Source organism: Orbicella franksi, chromosome 10 (assembly GCF_964199315.1).
Source record: "Orbicella franksi chromosome 10, jaOrbFran1.1, whole genome shotgun sequence".
In the NCBI taxonomy this organism is placed as follows: domain Eukaryota; kingdom Metazoa; phylum Cnidaria; class Anthozoa; order Scleractinia; family Merulinidae; genus Orbicella; species Orbicella franksi.
Window position 1 is genome coordinate 9213721 of NC_138154.1, and position 17487 is coordinate 9231207.

Genomic DNA, 17487 nt, shown 5'->3' on the forward strand with positions numbered 1-17487 from the left:
TTAAGGCAAGGTTTGAAGCTGTAAAGGACTCACTCTGGTGGGCTCCGTACTTCAACAAACCAGGTTTGTTATAACTTTTCTAAATTCCTGCATTTGTATGGCGTACACAAGAGGATTCACAATGGAACTCGCGAAATAGATTGCACCTAGAACAAGATAGATTTCAATCCTTGACGCATCGGACAATTCTTCCTGTAGATCGACTGGCATAGAATGGAAAACAGCCCAGGGTAAAATGGTGAGAACGGAAACTCCAGTGACTATGAATAATGTTACTGACAGTTTCGTTTCCGTGTGAATTAAACCATGATGTTGTGAGTGTGGACTCCTTTGAACATTTACGATAATAATGATAGCGGAGCTCCGGAGGAGCCCCATACCCATATAAGGAAGAAAAGGAAACCCATGAATTGATTTTCTCATGGTTATCATGGCTAGCGGTATTGCTCGTGGGCGCGTACGCACGACGACGACGACGACGACGACGACGACGACGACGACGACGACGACGGAGTCGCGCAAGATGGCGGCCATACTCAAACTAATAGGTTGACAGAGACATGCACCCTCAGTTGGTAGCGGGTGAATGCCATTTTTCTTGGCGGAATTTTTAAAGAAAAACGATAGCGGAGGTTGATTTAATATTTTTAAGACAGGGTTGCGCTGAAGCAAAAGACAGAAAGCAAGAATTAACAGGCAAAGAAGTAGCGAAGAAGATCGCGAAAAAGACTGAGCGGGCCAGCGCTGGGGAAGGAGGCGAAACAGTACTGAACAATGCCGTGAATTATAGCTAGTCAAGGGCTAGAGAAAGGAGGTGAAATAATATACCGAACAATGCCGTAAACCAAAGCTAACGAGGGCTATAGAAAGGAGGCGAAAGTACCCGACAAATTGATTCAGAAGACTGCCGAACTCTCCATGGCCAAGTTCAAAATTCGCGCGAACGTGATGCTGTGCAGCCGTGCAAGAAAATTCAAAAGTCACCTGATTTGGTCAGGTGATGAACAAGAGAAATCAAACGTACCCGAGTGTTTTAGAGAAATTGCAAAACAGTAAACGTAGCGGAAAGAAGTGGTTGATTCGTTGATCTATCGAAAATATAACTTCAGTTTAGTCTTCACAACTTTTGCTGCAAGTTTCTGCCTGGAAGATTTACACTGGCCGAACTGAATTGCCAACTTGCGGTAAGTGACTTTTGTTGTTGCGTTTGTTATGAAAATTAACAAGTTTCCTCGGCGATATAAGCTTATTTTCAATTGGAATCCATTAAAAGTCTTCCTTATTTGAAGGCATGCTGTAAGAGATTTTAAAAATTGCATCGTTTTAATTTCGCTCGTCTCTAAACAATAACACGTGGGTCGCTTTGGAGGTTGCTGTAAGTTGTAAACAAATTATGTTTTCTATCGATTTTCGTCGTCAATTTAAGCTTATAACCTCACATCTAAAAATAAGCTTAACCAAAATCGTACTTGTAAACACGGCCGGGCGAATTTTGAAGTTTTCTCTGATTTAGCTAGCACTGCCGCTTCGTAGACTGCTAAAATTTGTTCTTCTGTTGTTGAAAACTGAACCAAGAAAGGTCTACAAACCATTTTAAGCCGAAGCGAACAGGATTTGCTAAATTTACTTTTGTTCCTATGTGAATATTTGCATATTGTGATTACAAAGTATGGAGATTTCCTCGTTTTGTTAGTTCAATTTATTCGCTTTGGCGAAATGCTTTTGTGAATTCCGAGGTTAAATTGGTTGAAGACTGGTAAAGCTACTGCCAATAAAATGACTGCAAAGCTAAATTAAGCCGTCGGCAAAAATACAGACTCTCAGTAATATTCAAATTTAAGTGTGAATAATTTTTAAACTTTAACACCGCAAGCTTAGACGAATTTTCTTTATTCTCTCTTTTATTCGGTCACCGTTCATTGAAAAGGGATTTGCTGTTGATACTCGAGCTCAGATGTAGTGATATGCATCTTGTGTTTATAATGTAGATTTCCTCGTTTTATTTTGTTGTCTGTCCAATTAGTTCGGTTTGGTGAAATGCTTATATAGTCCAAAATGTCGAGTAGACGATTATGCATGGTAATCCTGTCTGCAAATAAAGCTCTGCTTTGATTTTGATTGGCTATTTCATGTTATTTGTGCCATTGCTTTTGGTTGGGGGTACATGGACCCTATTTTGTTAATAAGAGGTTATTCCCCAATGCGGTATTTACACTTAATATGGAAATGTTCCAAAAAAATGAGATAGTACTAATTAACTCGGTAAATTGAACAGTGTAATAGAAGTTCTTGCTCTGACCATTTCTCAGTAATAAGAATAACTTTTACATACATATATACACAATTTAGTTGGAGAGAGCGCTCTCCTATCTCCACTTTCTCTCTCTTTGCTCTCTTCTTCACACTAATTTTTTATTTACTAACTTATTAAATGAATGTCACTGACTGTTTTCTTTGTTGTGCGTGCATACTTTTTTGCTGGTCGAAGAAAGTTTCAGTTTCTTCCTGGCTGTACAGTTTCCTTTCTCCTGTCCTGTACCAATTTGTTTGTGATATAACTTCGTGAATTCTCTATTCTCCTTAAATTTTATCTCATCAGGTTGATAGAATGCACTCTCAGAGTGTTCCATCATTGTCTTCAGTCGCTACAATTTTCTGGAAAAAAGCAATAGTTTTCTTAATTTCCTTTTACTTTGTGTTAGGACTTCTTAGCATGCCTGTAATTGGCCCATGGGCATTACAGGAGAATAATTTTCAAGTAAAGAATTACATCGTTTTAGTGTTAAGTATTTTAAATTGTTATGAATTAGGCATTTCTTTTTATTTTTTATATTTTTTATTTTAGTCGCACGCAATGTTTTATGGTTTTACCGAGGTATACCATGTAAATGTAAATAATGCACTGGAATTGGCCAATCAGAGTGTGCATTATATCAGCTTTAAACACAAACCACATATTATAAATGACTCATATGTAAATGATATTTTTATTACAGAGAACTGGACAGGGCAAGAACTTCTCCTTCTTTTGTGAATTTATATATTAATTCCTCTCAGTGCTGTCAAAATGTCTCAGGAACCTTCATTTCTGATAATCTATTATTTTTCACCATACCTACAGCACAGAAGCTCTCCAAATCCTAACTGATAACTAACATGTGTGTATCTCTAGCCTTTGCTATGTGCTACATGTATATTCTGTTATCCTGCCTTAACTGCTAGGAAAAATTTTGGCAGAGCTGTTGCAACAGTTTCACTTAAATTGATTTCCAGTAACAGTGCTACATGTAGCAGTGTTATTGAGTATGAACTTTATGGAGGATTTTAAATTTTTATTTTTTTATGATTACAGACGACAACAAAATATACATGTGTATACATAACCTGATGTTGGTGTTGGTTACAAACCGTAGTTCATAATAGTCATCCTATTACAGGTAAGGGGGAAAAGTTCAGAGAGTTTAGAACATTTCTTCCCCCAGCACACCTTCTGTCTATAGGTGCAATAATTGAGAGGTTCTATATATGTACGAAGAGTAATGTAAAGTTACTGTATAAACTTAGCATTAAAATCTGACATTTGAACGCCTCCTTTGCTAAAATTAGTCATGATTTAATTGTTATCACTCCCTGTGAATTCATAGAGATTCCAGAGGCAAATTATAACCTAATGTGGAAGTCCTGTCTTCAAGTGAGGGAAAATGACACAAAAGAGTTACAATGAAAGTAAAGAGAACTGTGAATGTTGATATGGTGTATATTATACATCATGTAAAGGTATTTGGTGAGTGCCAAAGGCATAACATTTCATGTATTGCTTTTTCAGGACAAATTATATAACAGTGACATTTTAAAAGGTGTGATCAGAAAAATAATGAGTACATTGTCCAGGCAGCATCAGTTTATGGACGGCATATGCAGACAGTAAGAGGAACTGTAAGCACTACCATGTAAGTTAGTTTTATGCTTATGACTTCTTGTTCTTGAATTTTGTGTCATTTCATCACAAGAATAGGTAACGAAAGATGCAATAGTTGTTGCAATATATTTTTGAAGGAAAACTTAGAAGTCTGCCTATGCTGGATAACAGCCATGTGTAAACTGAATGTGAAGCAAACAATATGTTAAATATGGGGCAACCCTAAAACCCAGAAACCGCAATCCGGAATCTGGAACCAAAAACCGGAATCCAGAAACTGGAAACCGGAATCCACAAATCAAAGAAAATAAGTTCTTCAAATACGCGAAAATTGTTTTGCTTAGCTTTTCGACTGTAAAAAGTAAGCTGCCAAGTAAAAAGGACCTCAAACTTAACCTTTTTTGAAACAAAAATTCCCCGTCTGTTGAAATTGGGCAACCGTTATTTTTAGTGAGGGCTATGATTATGAGAATCTCAGTAAAGTGCGTCTTAATTTTATTCCAAGCACCTCGAGAGTGTCTAAAATAAGCTTGCTGGTAATTGCCATTTTGTTTATAACAAGTGATCTTCAATTTACCGGAAGTATAAATTTATCCTTTATGTCTAGTACATACTGAACAAGATAGAAAATGTCATAGAGAACAGGATATCCATCAGTGGCAGCCCCCTGTACATTGATGGTCACGCCCCCCAATTTCGAAGTCCAAGGGCTAACCCATCTGATCTAAATATGAAATTTGATTTTTCCAACAGATACGAGACCAATTCCAGCTTAACACAATTTCCACACTGATACTGTGACAAATCAGCATTTCATATTCTTGGCGGCCATCATATTAAAACAATTTGTAGAAATGTTGCACACTTACTTCCGTCTGCTTCTCACTTGCTGACAGATCAGACCACATGCTGTTCAAAGATGCTAAAAGACTGCCAGAAACTCACTGCAATATCCTATAATAGCTTGTTGTTAATGTGCTGCTCACCAGTCTTCTCAGAGCAATTTGATCTAGACAAGAACCGGGCTCTCACCAGGGCCAGCTTGAACAAAAGATGGGTAACTTAGCCTATGAGCAGGCTCTCGTGTTTGGGCTGGGGGTGTGAGTGGCAAAGCCGCATGAAGGCTCTTGGTGACATGCCAATGCAGAAAAACACTAGACACCTATTTAGCCTGCTCAGACAATAGAGACAGATACTAGAGCCTGCTCGCAGGCTATGAGTAACTCTATCCACCCAAAAAATCAGTAACCCTGACTGGATAGTGATGTACCCAATGAATAGCTTTATGCAGCTTTTGAACAACGGGGCCAGATATATAGCTAAGGGTTGTTCAGAACTAGTCAATATTTTTTTAGCAATTACAGTCTGTGGCTGAAGTAAAGCCAAGAAAATAAACAACAACAAAATGATTTTTGCTCATATTTATTTATTAGACATTGCTGAAGTGAATTATTTCTATCATCATTCATAATATCTGGATTCCAGATTCTGGATTCCGGATTTTGGTTTCCAAATTCAGTGTTTTAGGGCTGCCCCAGATGATGTATGTGCATATGTTAATCTTGAATAATCTGAAATTTTAGAGAGTTTAAAAATATCATATCATATCTGTGATGGTTCTGAGGTGGAGGGCTGTTACATGTACATGTAAATGTCTCATGCACGATTTTTCACTCGTTATGATTCAGGTGCAAATAGTTTCTGTATCTGTTGATGTGCAACAATCTACACCAATATTTCAACCTAATAATGTACAGTGTATATTAATTACCCAAATTATGCTGTTTGTTTTTAGTTGGCCAGTGCTACATAGTAATGTGATGTTGAAGTGCACAAATTTACAAACATGCCCAGTGTCAACTTGTCAAATACATGTATATGAACTGGCCAGACAGTGTAGATTACAAAATTCTCTGTAAGGTAAGATGTTTCTTAAACATTATTTTGTAATTAATGATTTCTCAGACATTGTTTTCTTCAAGAAAAGATTCATACCCCACATGGAGGCTTTTTCTCTATTAGAGCTCTTGATTCCTGATACTTTAATTTGGAATTTCTAAAGACTGGCCGTGAATGGGTGTTGGGTGTGAATATCTTCTGGAACTGCACATTCATTCATTGAGTAAGCAAGAACATCAGTATTTATCGTGACAAACTCTGATTTTCTTCTGGAAGCTGAACTCATATACAATTGTACAGTTATATGTACAACCAAACAGCCTGGATGACCCTGTGATTGGGACGGTGCACATTGTTGTAACCCTCAATGTTCCAGTTGCTTGTTTGAAGCAAATTGCATTTGCTCTCGAAAGCAAGTGGCGAAGTTCATAACAGTTATGTAAGTTTGCTTTGTATCTCAGGGCAGAGCCTGCCACAGTGAAAGTTGGAGTACCAACCCCTAGCATTTGATTCACTACTAACACTCAGTAAACAGCTAACAATGAAGTACACTGTATATCAAAGAAAGGAATTACATGCCTGTTCCTGTCAGTCAATATATGAACAGGTTACAGATGGGGAGCCTGTATTAAAACATCAAAGATTTTCAAAGCAACCATGGCCTGGTGAGATATTTCTGAGGTAATATAAATTTAAGGTCCTTATGATTGCTTATAGGCATTGATTTTTATTGTAAACAATATCTTACTGAGTGTATTTTTCTTGTGTGCTAATTGTTGGAGAACACAGAGGTCACTGTTATGACAGAGATATTAATTTGTGAAAAGTTCTATAAACAAATGCATCTGTGAACAAATTAATTTATCATGGATGCAGCTTCTGAGAGATCCCCAATATTAATGGAACATACACTGTTCATACAGTACATGTAAAAGAGTTCAGTAATTCATTACTTATGATTGTAATGCTTTGTTTGGTTTCTCTGTATTTACAGACAACTTGATGGGATTATAAATTCTGCACCAAGTTCATTGAATAAACTGACTTGGAGGTTCAGTTCTGCAACCCATCCTGTTTGTAGTAATATCCTAGCTGCAACATTGTGACAGATACACTGCATTACATTATTAAGAAACACATATTAACTAATTATTTTTAAGTGCCTGTTAATTTAATCAGTTTTTCTTAGAGATAATTTACTCATGGTTTATTTAAATAATTGGCTTTTTGGCTTTAAAATGATATTTATTGAGCTTTTAAATCAATTTTGTGATAATCTGCATTGGACATGGCATAAATTGATATTTTGCCAACACGAAATGGGGAACTGGTGTTAAGCAAAGTTGCAGGATTAGCATTTTTGTAGAAAGAAAGGGTTGAGAAATTTGTGACATTCTACAGACAGCCTTGCCATTCGCAATGTCCGATAAGGTTAATTTGTTCCATTCTGTTGTAGAAATAGTGTTCTCTAATTTATAAATTATTTCAATCTGTTGTTTAAACGATTGCCTTATAACCCCTTGCCTGGCTTTGGTGCATGTAGGATATTGAAGTATTTTTTATCCATTTTGCTGTAAATTATCTTAATTGATGTGTCAATCAAAACATATCTTGGATATGCTGGGCTCTTCTGACAAATGTACCTATGCCTCATAACCTTTGAGTGCATTTGGTTGTGTAGTGCAGACAAAATACATGTACATAATATAACTTCCTCTTAGCTCACTGATAATTCTTGGTATAATTTAATCATAGCAAAATTAATTAATGGAACCCAATAACAGCTCTTGTAGTCCACAATGCCAGTCGAAAAAAAGAACAAATCACATTGAAATTGAATAATAAAATTATTATTAGAAGCCTATGCAAGTATTCATGATCAGCAAAAAAAAAATATCGTAATTACCATTCATGCGAGGGTGATTTTGCTCATTGCAAACCCTTCCAGCAGGAGGAGACTCCATACAATAGTGAAGATGGCTAAATGTATCTTTGGGGACAAGTTAGAAAACAAAACTTTCCAACTTTTCACATATGTATACTGTTTTGGTATTTTTGTGAGATTTCATTTGGTAGAGATTCAGGGACTGAGTATATTGTAACCACTGCATTTCAATCAGTCCCCACAACAAAAAAATGTTTAAACTTCTTTTGTGTGGGAGTCCCCATGTTAGCTAAGGAAGAATATAATGATTAATGACAATGCCTTGTCTTTCTGAATAAGGTAGGAAAGAACAAGAAATGCCACCAAAAAGCCGCCAGAAGACCGTTCTGTTATGTGATCAAGATTTTTGGTGGCTTCCAAGAAATCCTTGAAATCATGGCTCTATATTTCATAATCACACCATCTTACACCTCGATCTGCTGATGTAATACTAGTTCCGGCTGAAACTATTAAATCATTCGCAATTTACCTCATACAAGTTGGATTATTTTCATTAGTAACAACATTCCGAAAAATAACTGAAGAGCTCCGCTTTTAGGCTGGCCTAAATCTGTATATTATAAGAAACTGTCAGGACAAGGAGGGTGAGAACACTAAATGATGCCCATGCGTATCGAAATGTTTGTTTTGATAAATTAGCCATGACAAAGGCGATAGCGAAAATTATAAGCCAGCTACCGACGATGATTTTAAAGTAAAGCCGTTTCGTAATCAGGCAATGCCTGAAGGGAAAAAGTGTTGCATGTAGCCGCTCTAAGGATATCAAGGAATGGTTGACCTGGCAAGCTATTGGGAAGGTGAGTTTAATGCCCTATGTGGGGACATTGTTTTCTATGTGCCTATTTAAAGAGTACGAAGTTCCTGTCACGGCACCCACCAGTAGATCGGCCACAGTCAGGTTTATTATAAGGTACGTACTGCGCTTGCGTAGATGGCAGATTCTTGCAAAGGCGGCGATAGTGATGGCATTGATAATTAATATCACAAGAAATTTAGTGATGAAGACTGGGAAGCAGACTGGAGAATCATTAGTAGTGATTTCGTTAACTCGGATTCTACGTTCTTTCCGCAATGGCGTTCTCGTATTTATTTCAGCCCAGCTAAGGTGATTTCAAAAAAGACTGAAATAAAAATAAAGTACATTAGTATAGCCAGTTGGTAGTTTAGAGGAATCAAACGTAAAGATCTGATAAATGATGTTACCTTTTTATATACCTGTGCTCCGGTAAATATTTAAGAATAAATGATTATACTATACACGGATTTCAGTTGTCATAGACATGTTTTACTCGGATGATAGTGTTTCACTTTGGATAAACAAGCTCATTAAAGAGCAGTGTTGTGTGACAATTTATGCCCCTATAGCCATGAACAGATAGACGAAATTTTGCGCAGCTGATTTGACGAACACCGCTTTATATTCAAATGGTGCTGATGAATAGTACCTTATTTCAGATTGGGAATAACAAATAACACCAATATATGGAAATATGGTTAAGTAAGTGTTTCTTTTCGATAAGAAAGAAGTCCACCTCGGTCACCTCGCCCTTCTCATTGCTGCTCGTCGCTTGTTCGCTGGGTGTCTTTCCGAGAAGTTTTGCCTTTCATAGGCTTTATTGTAGGACACTTATTATTGATTCCCCACTTCGGAAGGAAAGTTTGTTAACCAGCAAGCCCATTTACGTGATGATGTTTCTGCGAAATTTAAGCTTCTTCACTGTTCATTTCGTTAGAAAAAAAAAAAAACCTGTTAATAGGCCAATTTCAATATATTAAAACTCTAACCTGGCCACGGGGAATAAAATAAATGAACTCGCATCGAGGATGAGGAATGAATAATTAATTTCTTTTGTTTTGTTCCCCTAAGCTTCGGAGCCAAGTTAGAATTTGGATATATCGAAATTGTCCTATTCAGAAATACTTAAATCCCTCGACAAGTAGCTTATCCATTAGCGGAGTAATTGAATTGTGGGCATGTTATTCTTGAAAAATCCATCAAAACCCGCGTTGCCCTTTGTTTCCGGCCTGACCGATTGACGTAAAAGGTGCCTGGGGACGGGACAGTAGTGGAAAATTCAGTTGTTAAAAAGAAAACGGTTTTCGTTAAGAAATAGAAAACATGTACCGTGTCAGTCTATCGAGTTATAGAAACACGAGTGGAAGTTTGGGAGAACGGGAAATGCTGTGGGAACACGAGCCGCAGGCGAGTGTCTTCACAGGTTTTTCGAGTTCTCCCAAACTTTTCCCTCAAACCTTTGCGTATTTTTTTGCTTATGTATCATCATTATAGTGAGCTAAAGTTTACATCAGAATGTATGGTATATATATATTGCAGCTAAAATACAAAGTTCGTTAAACAATTAGATTTATTAATGTCAAAAAAGGTGTTACTGAATAGAAAAAATGTAATTAACAAAGCAATAATCTCTTAAGAATTCCATAACTCAGGCTGGGCGTTCTAACATTTTTACACAAAAGGTTTGCGTATAATAATGTTACAATATTGTTAACTGTAATAAAACAATAGAATGTATGTTTGCGGGCATAAATATGTTTTGGGCCCGACTCATTTTAGCCCGAGCTACTAGGCGAGGATTAAAATGAGCTCTGAGAAGGGCCCAAAACATATTTATGCCCAAGAACATGAACTCTATTAATATTATTAAATCACTTTGGAGGGCATTGAGAAAATAAAAGCTGAAAAACATGACAACGAAACAGTATGAACAATCACGCGAGCGTTTACAAGTTGAATGGCTTTTATTTTCCCTGAATGAAAATTCACAATACATCAAGCGAAACTGGCAGGAAGTTGCAAAATCTTGCCATTTGAGTTTTCAAAACTTGTAGAAGACATGAAAGGAAAATTTTTAAGTGTTGAAATTTATTGTACAATTGCTAAACTGACAGTTTATTTCTAAAATGTATTTTAGCCCGCCAAATTCTCCATTTTAGCCCGCAAAATGCGCCACAATGCCCGACAAAGTGATAATAATTCCCAGTTTCTACCTGCAACAAGTTTACATCACCCAATCACCTGTATTTGGGCTACTCGAATACTGTGAAACATTGAGACAGGCCAGGCGTAGTTGCAGATTAAAAAAGGAAAGGAAATTATTATATTGAGTAAATTATTCTCGCATTTTGATTGGTTCTTACCTATGATCTATTAGACAACAAACGCATAAATGACGTCAATATGACAAACATTTGCCTTTTGTTTTTTAAAGTGGGGGAAAGTTTTTAGAATTTAGAAAATATTTTACGTGAATGGGCGAAAGACAAAGACTAAAAATAGTCATATCGAGGCTGTAAACAGGTACGAAAAGCAGCAAAAAGAAAGAAAAAGCCGTTTCTTTTTTAGAAAATGTCTCAGAAAATATACTCGAGCAGTCTCAGTAGGCAGTCGAGCGAGACTAAACCAAATACAAAATCGGTCTTGAAATTACTTCAAGGTAAGAGACTATTACTTTGTGTCGAATTTTACAAACCCAATAAGCAAAACGTCAGTGCGATTAATTTATTTTAAAAATTCATCTTTTCTCAATCTCAAAATAATTGTTGACACAGATTGATGTCAGGAATGAAACATCACAACACCGCTTCTTAAAATTAGTTAAAATAAACACTGACATAACCTTGCTTTCCCTAGACTGTTCACAGCCTTCTGTTTTCTCGTATTTTTATTCGATCGTTGAACACGTGGATAGAATCGCGACAGAACTGGACGCCAGCGCAAAACGGAAGACTTGACTGGGTAGGGGGTTGGGATGAAGAATAATAGACATCTTTGGAAAAAAGTGAATTCTCCGTTTCTCCAGAAACGGAAAATTCCCATTGGCTGAAAGGCGAAAAAAAGTGTGATCACCTTGACAACGGCTGATCATGATTGCGTCCAGGCGCGTTTTGCGGCTTGCAGCAGTTGTCATCACTAACACGCGTGCTGTGATTCATAATGGAGGGGTTGTTTTTAAAATACTGTGGAATCCCGTTAAGAGAAGTTTCAACGTTTCTTCGCTCAAAGATGAACAGATAGAGGCTGCTGTTCATCTTCTTCGGTCTAAAGAAGTTGTTGCAATTTTGCCTACCGGCTTTGAGGAAAGTCTGATATATCAAGCCTACGCAACGGCAAAAGAAATGCAAATGTGCGAATGTTGAACTGACATATACAAGAGATGAAAGAGCTTAGGATTCCCTCCGTCGTTGTTTCAACAAAGAACGACTTGCTTCTACTGATTGGAGAAGCGAAATATAAGCTTGTTTTCCGAAGACAGCGGAAGACTTTTTGGATGCAAAATTCGAAACATGTTATAGAATGAAGATTCTCCGCTAAACAATTGTGTCACGCTCATTGTAGTTGACAAATGCCACACCGTGCAACGCCTTCGGAAAAAATTCTTCGCAGATATCTAAGACGTCTTGCCAAGATCCCCCAAGCGAATAGAAAAAGAACGCATATCCTACTAAAGTCGCACACGCTTTTAACTGGTTTCGGATCTTCCGTTAACATAGAAATTTATTCCACCCAATGATCGAAACACGGTAAAAGACGAATGTGACGAACCAAAGACGAACCGAAAAACCAGAGACACTCACAGAATCCAATGACGCTACTAACTGAAATAAATTACACGCGAACCGAACTTATAGAGTATGCAAATGAACATAACATATACCAAAGGGCAGAAAACAAAAGAAACTAATTACGCGAAACTTAACACCAAACGCGAAGCTAGAAGCACGAACAAATGTCACAAATTCTGGCGCCTACACCTACAAAAATTGGAAAGACCGCTTGATTTCGGCTTTCTCCCCTTTTAGCAGCTTTTCTTGGAGTTGAAGAAGTCATCCGAGACGACATTCTCGACACACGAACACACGTACGTGTTGTTGTTTGCAAACTGATACTTGCAATCAATCAAACAAGCAATTTACCACTCAAATTTTACTGGTCTGATTTAGTAAATTTGTCAATGGGTGGAGCTGTTAGTAACAAGGCAATAACAGGGGGAGGAGCCTAATAAGTCCACTTTTTTCCAAAGATGTCTACAGCCTCTCTATTCTTATTGCTCGCTTCGCTCGCAAACCCCACCCCTTACCCCCACGTGCCTCGCGCTCGCTTCGCTCGCTTTTTCTTTAGCGTGCGTGAATACAGAGCGGCTGTGAATAGTCTATGCTTTCCGACGCGAATGCTCCAGTCCGTTTCAGGGCACAGCAGCGAGCAGAGTACAGCTTACTACAGCTAACGGCCAACTGCATCGCAGCCAGAAAGTGTCTTCGACACTACATCAAAGTGATTTGAGAATCACCAACCACAGAGGAAACAAAGTTCTACCGTCACTAACGCTCCTTTCATTCAAAAATCGAATCGAATGGCCTCCAGTGTTGACCGCAACCGTTAGTTTTCCGAGCGTATTTTTCAACTCCTGCATTATTCATGGCAACGTCCAGGTTTCTTAGCTCACCGGGGAGCTTTGATGGCAAAAACTGACTCCTTTTTTCCAGCATTTTGTATAAGATCTGTTGTTTCCGCAGCTCAATTTTGCTTTTTCTGTAAGTTTTCATTCAACGAGAAGCGATTGACAGTTGCGTGATTTCCCTGAACCAATCACAATTCTTTGCTACACATAGCAATCAATGAGATTTCATTATTTTTTGTATAGAAACTAGATTACGTCAAATGGCTATTTTCGTGTTTGTCAAAGTGTGCAAAGGTTTTGAAAGATTTTGAAAGATAAAGGCTTTTATTATGTAGTAGTTTGTTTCCCTATTGTATAAAACAAATAGATTCCATGCTGCCGTGCGTCTGTTCAGTAATAGATCAAAGATGACGTCGAAAATGTGGTAAGAACGTCAGTTCTTGACACATTTTGACGCCATCGGTGATCTATTATTGAACAGACGCACGACAACCTGGCTACCATCCATTACAATAGGCCATTTGCATGATCGCGTCATTTGACTACAACGTCATTTTTCCACAGCGGATTCAAAAGTTAAATAATAAAGGAAAACGAAATGAATTCTGGTAGTTGTAGTCAAATGACACTATCGTGCAAATCTGCTTTTCCACTATCTTACTATCCCTTGTTTTAAATTTGTTTTATTATAGCTAGTTTTGGGGAAATTATAGTATATTTATCAGTAGTCTACCGCTGGAGACCGACTGCGCAGCTTACTAGGCCATCTTGAGTAAATGAAATTTATATACTAAAAAATTCCTTTCCTGTGATGTATTGAAAGTGAAGAATGATCATCGCAGTAAATTTTCCAATTTAAGCAATTGGAAAGAAGAAGCCTGAAAAAAATCAGGGCTTCAACGGGATTCGAACCCGTGACCTCCGCGATACCGGTGCGATGCTATGCCAACTGAGCTATGAAGCCACACATTGTAGCTTCTTCTTTCCAATTGCTTAAATTGGAAAATTTACTGCGATGATCATTCTTCACTTTCATCTACAACCGAAGTTCATATATGAATTATTTCATATAAACTTCACATCATTTCACTACTCACGGGAAGATATGCACTCAATAAATTGACCTCGCTCCTAATGTGTGGCTTCATAGCTCAGCAGTGGTAGAGCATCGCACCGGTATCGCGGAGGTCACGGGTTCGAATCCCGTTGAAACCCTGATTTTTTCAGGCTTCTTCTTTCCAATTGCTTAAATTGGAAAATTTACTGCTATGATCATTCTTCACTTTCATCTACAACCGCAGTTCACATATGAATTATTTCATATAAACTTCACCTATGATGTATTCGTAGACTGTAAAAAAAAAAAAAAAAAAAAAAAAAAATCCAACTAAGGGCATAGTTTCTATTCAGTAATGTCCGCATCAAGATTATGGTCGTTCGCTTCCAAACGAGATAATGGTATAAGTTTTCACACCGAGTTTTAAATATCAACGTGGGTACGGTAACCTACCTCGCCAGGGTCTTTTCGAATCTTTGGCAGTTTACAACACAGTTTGAGGCTGTGAACGATGACATCTTTTCTGCTCGGCTCCCGCCTGTTGTCGCTTATCGGCTTGGCTCTGTCGCGATACCAAGTTTACAAACGCTTTTCTAAATTCCTGCATTCGTATGGCATATACAAGAGGATTCACAATGGAATTAGCAAAATATATCACAGCCAGAGTTTTATGGAGATCGACGCTTGACGCATTGAGCCATTTTTGCATTATGCCTTCTGGTAAGGAGTTTAGGATAGCCATAGGAAGAATGGTGAGAATGGAAACTCCAGTGACTATGAATAATGTTACTGACAGTTTCCTTTCCTTGCCAACTGAACCATGATGTTGTGAATAAGGGTTGCTTCGAACATTTATGAAAATGATGATATAGGAGACCGCGAGGACAAGTAAAGTGACAACACAGAATGATGCCCATGCGTAATGTATGGCTTCTTGTGTTACATTAACAATGACAAAGGCCAGAGAGAAACTTATTAACCAGCTAGCGATGATAATTTTAAAGTAAACCCATTTCGTGGTCAAGCAATGCCTGAAAGGGAAAAGTGTTGCATGTAGCCGCTCTAAGGATATCAAGAAAAGATTGACCTGGGAAGCTATTGGAAAAGAGTTTCCTATGGCGCAAATAATTAATCCTGGCCAGCTGCAATCTTGCCGTTCAAGGTACACGATCACTGGTCCTGTTACGACACCCACCAATAGATCGGCCACAGTCAGGTTCATTATGAGGTAAGTACTGCGCTTGCGTAGATGGCGATTTTTTATAAAGGCGATAATTGTGATGGCATTGATTATCGATATCACAAGAAACTCAGTGATGACGACTGGAAACCAGTTACGGTCCTCCTTTTTTGGAAAATATTCAACAGTCATTTCTTTGAACGAAGATCAATAGGCTTCTTCTTGTAATTGTTCCATTTCAGCTAAGGGTTAAAAAATAGCTGACATTATTTAGTAAATTAGAAGACAGAAACTTCTAATTTAATAGATTTAATTTAGCAACGGACCATTACTTTATTGAGAGGGGAGGGGGATGGTGGTTGGACAATTTTCTAGGGCATGAATAGTTTTCTTCTCACGTTTAGGTTGTGCATAGTTTTTTGGAGGACAATGGCTTCAAAAAGAATTTCAAAGTCAAACACAGGACCTGGATAGAAATCGATTACTTGATTTTTGTTCCCCATGGCTCCCCTTATACCTTTTTGTCAGCAGTTTCCCTGCTTACGGTAGCTGCGCCCGCAATACGAGCGGTAGTCAAGACCTAACAATCCTGTCGTTCTCTCCGCAGGAAACAAAAATAAAGGCAATGCCTCTTAACTTCCTTCAGGTAGGTTTCTAGAGCTACTGCTTTGCACTGAGAGATCCCAGGTATATCTGACGTGGAAGGGGTAAATGGTTTTGTTTTGAACCTGGGAAACGTATTTCAAGTGCATTTGTCTTGCAAGGTGTTTGAAATCTTGCAAAAACTTGCGTCGGATTTTATTTTTTGCGACAATGGCTGGTAATTTTGCCCCGTTGACGGCAATTAGATCTAAGGGATGCATTTTACAAGGATAAAAAGTTCAATAACAGGCAATGTTGTGTAAGTGGATTTTAGAAAAGACAATTTATTCTCTAACGGAATGAATGATGGATTATGAGAGAGACGTGAGCCAGAGAAACCATACACCTGCAAAAATTTACTTTTCATGCCGAATAACAAAGGGACGTTTGTCAGAGTTGTAAATAAGGATAAGGATGCAATCACAATAAAAGCTAGTGCTTAAGAGTCCCTGTCCATAAAAATGGAAACTAACTCGGCAAGGGTCGAAAATTCGATTTCGCTCATATTTTTTTGGTAGATAGGCTAGGGCATGACAAAAACTACTGGTTAGTTTTTTTGGCAAAATATCCTTTTATTTCGAAGAAATATGCAAATTACCAAATTCCGTTAAAATCGTCATTTGACGCACCATTTTATTAAACAAGTTTGAGAGCCTTGCATGCAAAACCACATCATTCTTCCGTCTTGAAACCACTCAAATATTTTTGTGCAATGTTTAAGTACGTTAAAAATGCAAATATTTGACCATCCGTCGTCAAATTTCAATTTACGGGTTAGACATATATTTTAGCCAGCGCCACATGACTTGACCTATGTTAAGTTGAAATAGACACAGAGCTGAGAATTTCGAAATGTTCTAACCTTATTTGCTGTAAAAGGGAGATCAAAAGCCGATTTGACGTTTTTCTCTCACCATTCGTCGCACATAAAGCAGATGTTTGCTTTTGTTTACATAACGTCCGATGTACATCGCCAACTGTCAACTTATTTAATGGTAGAATACCATGACTCTGTGACCCTCTTTCGACACATATGATCACCACTGCATCTAATTCAAAAACGGCTAAGTCATTTGTAGATAGTTGCTTGTTTTGCACTACACCAAAATATTACGTTTCATCCAGGAGCCATAATCGGGGACGGAGACCGTAAGCGCGCGCCATTTCTAGTATTGGGGTTGTCCCCATGATATGGGACAATAATTCTATTTTTAGTACAAATTGCGCCATCGCCTGCGGCACACACGCGTACATGCTGCGAGAATTTTTGCGGATGTCGCGCGGGGGAAATGGCGTCCGAAATTCCCGAAAATTTTCATGTTTTTGGCCCACAACTCAACGCGTTTACGTCTGTTGGAATTTTGCTTAAGTATTTTCGTCGTAAGCTGCTCCAGTTTGAGTGAAGTAAGACAGTGTCGAATTTAG

The 17487-nt window shown here is 37.9% G+C and overlaps 1 protein-coding gene and 1 pseudogene across 1 annotated transcript; both read right to left on the reverse strand.

Annotated features, from left to right (window-relative positions):
- LOC145501612 (uncharacterized) lies at window positions 1-11813 on the reverse strand (annotated as a pseudogene).
- On the reverse strand, window positions 10455-16384 carry LOC145501072 (histamine H2 receptor-like). The gene is made up of 2 exons (XM_081480634.1): window positions 12537-16384; window positions 10455-12223 (listed from the first exon to the last, which is right to left on the reverse strand). The coding sequence occupies exon 1, from the start codon at window positions 15610-15612 to the stop codon at window positions 14725-14727; it is 888 nt and encodes a 295-aa protein (XP_081336760.1). The 5' UTR covers window positions 15613-16384; the 3' UTR covers window positions 10455-12223; window positions 12537-14724.
- Window positions 16385-17487: the final 1103 nt, after the last annotated feature.

Coding starts and splice junctions, on each gene's coding strand:
- LOC145501072 (XM_081480634.1), bottom strand. CDS start 15,612: ATGACTGTTGAATATTTTCCAAAAAAGGAGGACCGTAACTGGTTTCCA.